Source organism: Oculina patagonica, chromosome 3 (assembly GCF_052425735.1).
Source record: "Oculina patagonica isolate OP01 chromosome 3, crgOcupat, whole genome shotgun sequence".
NCBI classification, from domain to species: Eukaryota; Metazoa; Cnidaria; class Anthozoa; order Scleractinia; family Oculinidae; genus Oculina; species Oculina patagonica.
In genome coordinates, this window is record NC_135760.1 from 5,650,442 (window position 1) to 5,658,017 (window position 7,576).

General features: G+C 39.8%; 1 protein-coding gene and 4 non-coding genes across 5 annotated transcripts in view; 3 read left to right on the plus strand and 2 right to left on the minus strand.

The window, feature by feature from the left end:
• The window catches only part of LOC144645081 (uncharacterized), a 71,570-nt gene that overhangs the window by 59,802 nt on the left and 4,192 nt on the right, over positions 1–7,576 (plus strand). The window contains exons 26-31 of the mRNA XM_078504545.1: positions 1,673–1,772; positions 2,917–3,079; positions 3,890–4,013; positions 5,246–5,433; positions 6,270–6,509; positions 7,279–7,433. Of these exons, the coding sequence (XP_078360671.1) occupies positions 1,673–1,772; positions 2,917–3,079; positions 3,890–4,013; positions 5,246–5,433; positions 6,270–6,509; positions 7,279–7,433 (970 nt within the window). The remainder of the gene's footprint in view (positions 1–1,672; positions 1,773–2,916; positions 3,080–3,889; positions 4,014–5,245; positions 5,434–6,269; positions 6,510–7,278; positions 7,434–7,576) is intronic.
• Positions 421–492, minus strand: Trnam-cau (transfer RNA methionine (anticodon CAU)). Its single transcript has one exon. It is a non-coding gene; the product is annotated as a tRNA-Met (tRNA).
• On the plus strand, positions 605–687 carry Trnas-aga (transfer RNA serine (anticodon AGA)). Its single transcript has one exon. It is a non-coding gene; the product is annotated as a tRNA-Ser (tRNA).
• On the minus strand, positions 1,182–1,253 carry Trnam-cau (transfer RNA methionine (anticodon CAU)). The gene has a single exon. It is a non-coding gene; the product is annotated as a tRNA-Met (tRNA).
• On the plus strand, positions 1,369–1,450 carry Trnas-aga (transfer RNA serine (anticodon AGA)). Its single transcript has one exon. It is a non-coding gene; the product is annotated as a tRNA-Ser (tRNA).

Genomic DNA, 7,576 nt, shown 5'->3' on the forward strand with positions numbered 1-7,576 from the left:
AAAAGTCAGGGAAATTCATTGTGAGTCAAGGAAAAATTGACATTTTGAAGAATACAGTAGTCAGCAAAACTTGAAACTAAAACGCATCTGATTTAATTCCATTTATGGCTGAAAGAGGCATTATTTTTATCAGGGAAAAGTCAGAAAATTTTAAAACCTGATGTTTGTGGCAACCATTGTAGAAAAGAAGGGGTGAATTGTCATTTGTGCCATCGTTAGCAGAATTCGACAGTTCAATTATTAAACCGTGATTATTTATAGGACATCAGCCATGGAAAATACGCAAATAAACAAATAAATATGCAAAGACTAACATACAAACGAACAAGCAAACAAATAATAAATCATAAAATAATATTTACTTATAACAGCTATACAACAGTCATGAAAAATAAAATAAAAAATTAAATAAAAATAATTTAGCAGAGCGAGGTTTTGATCCTCGGACCTCTGGGTTATGGGCCCAGCACGCTTCCACTGCGCCACTCTGCTAGCTGCTAACGGTTTATAAAAATTTACTCTGAGTGGAGTTCGTTTAAATTTCTTCGGAAAATCTCTTCCTAAGCGCCTATTGTGTATTTTTGCTTGGTTAGGTACCAACAAGGTAGTCGTGGCCGAGTGGTTAAGGCGATGGACTAGAAAGCCATTGGGGGTCTCCCCGCGCAGGTTCGAATCCTGCCGACTACGTTGAATTTTTACTGCTACTTTTTTATAACGTGATAGATTTATAGCTTGTATATTTTATCACACAAATTGAATTTTTACCAACAATAAGTCATTCTGTTAAAACCAGATCACTGGTTTTACGAGCAGGTAAATCTCTGAATCTGGGAGTATTCGACAGTGGAAAGTGAAAAATTTCACAAAAAGAACAAATTCCACGCACGGCACTCGCAGACCTCGTCATCTTATGTCCAGATCTTCATACTACACGGGACATCTAATTAGTTTGTGAAAATGGTTATGTTTTCAAACATCTACAAAACTTAAAGTAGTTCTCGATTCACGGGCTATATATAGTCAATTCAACCAATAAGGAGCCACCCATTGTGACTATGATTGCGCGCGCTTTTTGCGCTAAGCGATTCTTGTTTACTTTTGCTTCCAGTTGTTATCGGTGAAAAACAAAACCAAACAAGAAAAAGGTTTCTCCGGTAGGTCTGGTAATAAAAAAGAATCAATAGCAGAGCGAGGTTTTGATCCTCGGACCTCTGGGTTATGGGCCCAGCACGCTTCCACTGCGCCACTCTGCTAACTGCTGACGGTCATTCAACATTAACTATGAGTGAAGCTCGTTTAATTTGTTTTTCGAAAAAAAATCTTCGTGATCGCCTCTTTTGTGTTTTTGCTCGCTCATGTGCTATCAAGGTAGTCGTGGCCGAGTGGTTAAGGCGATGGATTAGAAATCCATTGGGGTCTCCCCGCGCAGGTTCGAATCCTGCCGACTACGTTCGACCAGAAACCGTTTGCCCATTAGAGTCAAAGTTTCCTGGTTTTTTGGTTAATTTCCGTCGTGTAATTTTTTTATAGAGCATTTTAGTCTTAAATCATATCTTAACCTCTTACATTACAACAGTTTCTTTTGCGAATTAGACGCAAAGCACGATGTGGCCAGTGAACAATAATTCAAATAATTTGTTAGAAATGTTTGTTTCACGTATTTTTGTTTCAGGTTGTTCGTGTAACGTTGGTGGTTCTGTCAGCCCTTCGTGTAACGCAATCACCGGAGAATGTTCATGTTTACCTGGTGTTGGTGGAGGCCAGTGTGACAGGTTTGTTGACTTAAAGGGACTGTGTCACGGATTTTAGCTAAATTAAGGCATGGGAAATGGTCATCAAATTCGGTAAAATGATGTTACACGGGACAACTTGCAACAACGTTTTTTCGCGCAACACCGCATCAACTTTTCGTGCTATGTTACACGAGTCAACTTTTCGCGCAACATCGTACAAATTGTACTTGGCAACATGCATGTTACACGGGACGATTTTTTATTACGCAGCACCAACTCGCAACATTTCGCGCGCGCGTCCAGGCCATGTTGAACAGAATTCTGGGAAGGTGTTACGCGAAAAATCGACGGCGGCCCTGTTACACGAGTCAACTTCCTGAATACTCGTCATCTTGCGTTGCGAGTTTTTGACTTGGTTTCAAAAACTCGCAACGTGTTGCCGTGTAAAATGTTGCGCAAAAAATCGTCCGCGGTACCATGTTACACGGTGAACGATTTGTCGCGCAACATTGTTGTGCGAAAAATCGTTGTTGCAAGTTGTCCCGTGTAACATCACCTTAACAGTGAAGGAACATTTCAATAACACAGCAAATACAAAAGAACATATGGATGGCCAAAAGTGACGAAGATTGAAACGGATTGAGATATGGGTTTTTGAAATATTTTTGGGCTGAACAGTTTTCAAAGTTAATCTTGCTTGCTTGTAACTTTAAATTATAATGCCCAGGAGACACATTTGGTTGCAGTGGAGCTATGGTTTTGTCAGTTAGATCCATAGAAGTGATTTCTTTGCAAACATTAACCCTTAATATGCTGATATTACTCCAAAAAGCGCCTTTTTGTAACCGTTAATCGATTTTCTTGGCTCTACTGTTTTAAATTCCTCTAAACTTTGCTAGAAATGCACTTTCTGACACTACAGTAAGTTTTTGATGAAATTTCCATGTAAAAATGTACAACATTTTACTTTTACATAAGCCAAAAGTTGGACTTGTTTTTATACGCGTGTTCTTGTTGCTGTTAGCATCGGTCCCCAAAAATTACTCGTGTTTCTGTTATATCAAATGTAAGGATGCACTTTTGTTCAGTAGTTTGGCCAATATTTAGTTACTGTTTCAGGCCTCCACATAGCGGTCACCTCCCATTCACTTTAAAGTTTTCGTCTGTTGCTTTGTCCTTTCAGTGTTACATCAGGCGATTATTACTACCCAACTCTTCATCAGTATAAAATTGAACTGGAAGACGCCCTCGCGACAGACAACGACGAATCAGCCTACTTCAGATACGACGATAGCGAATTTCCTGGATTTTCTTGGCGAGGTTACGTAGTTTTCTCGCAGGCTCAGGTAATTTCACCAGTAGCCCAGGAAGCTACTTCTCCTATACTAAGTCTTAAGAGAAGAAGTTAGTAAACTACATATAATTTTCTGCTAGAGCGATGTTCACTTGACCGTCGAAAGTTACTGAGCACTTTGGTTTTGCGTTTGTAATTCCTTTCTAAAGCTTACCAGTGTAGGCAGCACAAGCAGATTACTAGCCAATCAGAGAATGCATGCCGTCAGTCTTAACCAATCAGGAGCAAAACTGAAGGCAATCGTGACTTATGTGCGTTTTCCCGCGCTTGGCACGGGTTGCATTTTTTCCCGCGCTTGGCAACAGTTGTATGTTTTCCCGCGCTTGGCACCAGTTGCATGTTTTCCCGTGCTTGGCAACAGTTGTATGTTTTCCCGCACTTGGCACCAGTTGAATGTTTTCCTGCGCTTGGCAACAGTTGCAAGTTTTCCCGCGTTTGGCACAAGTAGCATGCTTTCCCGCGCTTGGCACTGGTTGTATGTTTCTGCTTCGAATTTTGATTGGTTGTTTTCGTTGTTTGCATTTGTTTGTGATTTGGTTTTGGTTTTACGACGATCACTAGAAATAATTCAAGGACAACAAGTCAGGAACCATACTCCTTTTTCCAGTATGGCGGAAAATACATTTTTCTTTTGTTCTCATGTTAATTGGCCTTCGTGGCCTCGATCGCATCTGCAGAAGTCAAAAGAAGTTTTGGATTAAAACGAGGCCATGAAGCCCAATTAACATAAAGACAAAAGAATACAGGTTTTTTTGGCCATTTTGGAAAGAGGTTTATGTCAATTTATTTTTATCTCCTACAGACTTCCATATATATAATGATTGACATTCCTCGCACAAGTAAATACCAACTGATATTTCATTACTTGCTGGCTCGATATGCCCCTGTGACCGCTTTGGTGAAGTTTATTCCTACACTAGACTCAGGTAAGTTTCGATTGCATTTACCTTTTCCCAACACCGTCTTATCTGACTGGGTAGTGAAAGTCTTCAATTGAGTGCATAAACTTATACAGAAGGGTATTAAAGCGCGTTTCAGTGAGTCGTGAAATGACGTACCGTTTGACCAATGTTACAAGCCTCCTCAGTTATAACTCTCCCCCAGCCCCCTCTTTCTACTCATCTGTCTGCTCCACCTACGCGCATTCTCTTATGTACCTACTAACGTCCTCACAAAAAAAATTGTTCAACTACATCTAATAGAACGTAATTAGTAAATCAGTAATAATGCAAATAAAGTGCAGTGACTAGGTGTCTTATGCTTAGGATTTCCCCTCAACGCCTTGCACTATCAAACGCGTTCTCACTTCAACGTATTTTTAGAAACAGAACCTTGTAAACTAGAAGGACATTTGGTAGAATGTATAATTGAAATTAACCTAGAATCACACAATTTGGCCAAAAATATACCACACGAATCTACAAATGGTGGACCTTCAACCCAAAGGACAATATTGAATGTAAACAGTACAGGAGAACAGAAATACCATTTCTCTTTATTAACCGCATTTATTTATTTTGATGTTTTTTTTTTTTCACAATGAGCGGACTTCAAAGGCTCGTGGGGGGGGGGGGGGGAGGGGTGTGCGGACGCACCCATCGCACCCCCCTTCCTACGGGCCTGTAAGAGATCACTACACCAGTATATATTTTTTCTAAAAGTATCTTAATAATTCTGTTAAGTTACCGTCAACTCGTTTCTTATTAGCTCACTCCGAAAGGTGTTTTATACGACTTATGATACCCCGGATAAAAGAGTCACCCACCCCTCCCCCCAAGAACTCTTATGAAGTTGTACAACCTGGATCACTTCGAAAAGTCAAAATAGCCAAAAGAAAATATTAGCATTAATGGAAACCTAAAAATAATGGTCTAGCTTTGTTAAAATAACTATAACAGTCCACTAAAATAACAAAAGAAGTATTATCATGAGTTATACAGCCATGAGATTGCAATCATGTGTCTTGGATAAATCGTTAAAAAACTAATTACACTTTGCTCTCCTTTAAAAGATTCACTTAATATCTTCACCTTGATGTTCAAGGCGCATCTTGTAAATGAGCGAAGCTATTTAGTCATAATTTTAGCTCCGTCATAGCAACAAATGCATCAACATCCTCATGATACTGCCCATTTAACGTATTCGCATGTATTATTAGCTTCATTCCCGTCGGGTCCTGCAACAGAGCAAACGTTGGATGTTCGGTTCCGCACAACAGCCACGTGGATCTTCGCTATTGCGCAGTTCCTTGTGGTCCGAGACAACTGGGGCGACACACAACAAGTTTTGCTGAGTCAGCGAAAATGGAAGCTAACGATTGACGTACCTGCTTCCGATCTGTTATTGGTATGTAGCACGAAATGACAGCCGTTATCCTTGTGAATCACTTTTTGCGACCTTCAAAATTGTCTTTATACGAGCCTTAACAGAAACGCGGAGCATTTTTCAGATTGGGTTGCGGGGGGGGGGGGGGGGGGGGGCTGACTTGTGATTTGAAGAGGGGGCTTTAGAGACTCTTCTCTTAGAAAGTCTTTATTTTTTCGGAAATATTGGGGGAGCTTAGCCTCCCTGTCCCCCGGCAGGAGGGGGCTGGGAAGGGGCCGGTTTCCGTAGCATGAAGCAACTAAGAGTATCTCTACTCCCCCCTAGATGGGTTGCTAGTTCATCGCAGGGTTACCCCCAGAAGTAAATTCACCGGTACCCATTCATACACCTGGTGGAGAAAGGCCGGGTGGAGAAAGGCACTATAAGAGTTAAGTGCCTTGTCCAAGAACATTACGCATTGACCCGGCCAGGGCTCGAAGAAAGTTAAGTTAAGTTGAAGGATCTCAAAATAGCAGTTTACTATCGCACGAAAACGTAAAGTAATTAATAATAAATCGGGGTAAAAAAAATAGGCTAAATCTATCAAAATGTACCATTCGAAGCGTCCCTCGTTTAACATAAACCTGAAAGGACAACGAGAATAGAAATATTTGACTTATTACGCTTAGCTCGCTTGTTTGTTTTCCTGAACTTTTTTGTAGTTTCTTTAAACTTTACCCTAGATTTTTCATGTACTTGACTTGTTATTCGTAAATCTTTACAATACAAACGATACAAATTTTATGACAACTCCCTGAAAAGGGGGTTTTCAGTGACCGACAGTATGTTTTTTAAAAAAAGTGTTATATATTTTATAGGATTACATGGTGCTTCTACCAGAAGAATACTACAGACCGCAGAACCTCGAAGTGCAAGTTTCCAGTCCTTGTGAATTGAGAGGAGATCAAAAGCACTGCGCTCACTTCGCCTACCCCAGCCTCAAACAGGACGGTTTTGTGACCATCCAGGCAGAAGACATTAGTGTTGTTGGTGGCATAAGAAGAAATCGGCGAGTAACAGATATTCCCTTTCAAGGACTTATATTGAGTGGTTCACGGGTGAGTATCTCTATAGAAAAAATTGTCACAAGTTAAATTTTTAGTTGTGAGCAGAAAAAAAAAGAATGAAAGTCCATAACCTGTTTTTGTCGCATGAAACAACAAGTGTATTACCATTCTTCCCCTGGTTCGGAGACGTTTCTTTTACAAGTTATCCTCTCCAGCAAAGAGCAATTTTTAATTGAGTGTAACCAATCAAAATTTAAAGTAAATACATGTAGCCGGCACGAAGCGCGGGAAAACACGTGCGAGCGAATTACGATTGGTTTTGGTTTTACTTATGATTGGTTGAGAAAGTGGCGCGAGTTGTTTTTAACCAATCACTAAGCGCGGAAAAGCAAAACCAACTTAAACGCGAATTACTGTCCATCCAGCCCAATTTCAGTTATCCAAACAGTTTGGCAGTACAACATCAACGAAGTATTGATACAGCTTACTCCTATAACTATCAGTTCTTCTTTCATTCTTTACTTTTCTACGTCAATGAATCGTTCATCGCCACCTTAACTAAAAATATATGAAGTTTTTCCCAATATATTTGCACTTTTGTCAAACTGTTTTCTAAGACAGCGTTTGAAAAATGTTGTTTTGTTAATGAACTCGTTTCCCCAGACAAATTACCCGCCTACTCCTATAACTACAAATCCGATGGCAAATATTATATATAAATACACTATAAACATGGCCGAAAGCTTATCTTTTTAAATCTTTTCAACCAGAGAAGGTTTTTAAATTTTTTAATGAGAATCCATCTTTACTTGTTATTTAGAATGTGATGTCCGTACGTTTACCATCCAAAGTACAAGGCCAGTTTGTATTACTAGCCAGCTACTTTCACAACGCCGATGATGGAGGAATCTTAAATGTGGTTGTTAGAACTGGCGCTGAAACTTATCGAGCTAAGATGAGCATTCTTTCATGCAGGTAGGATGAATAAACAGTACATTTCAGTTATACATTCACGATTGTCAGTTTCTTCCTATCCTTTGTCCAAGTTAGCATTTTGATCTTCTTTTATAATTGTTATTTTTCAGTAATGTTTGCAATAGCCTCGTTGCTTTCGGTAG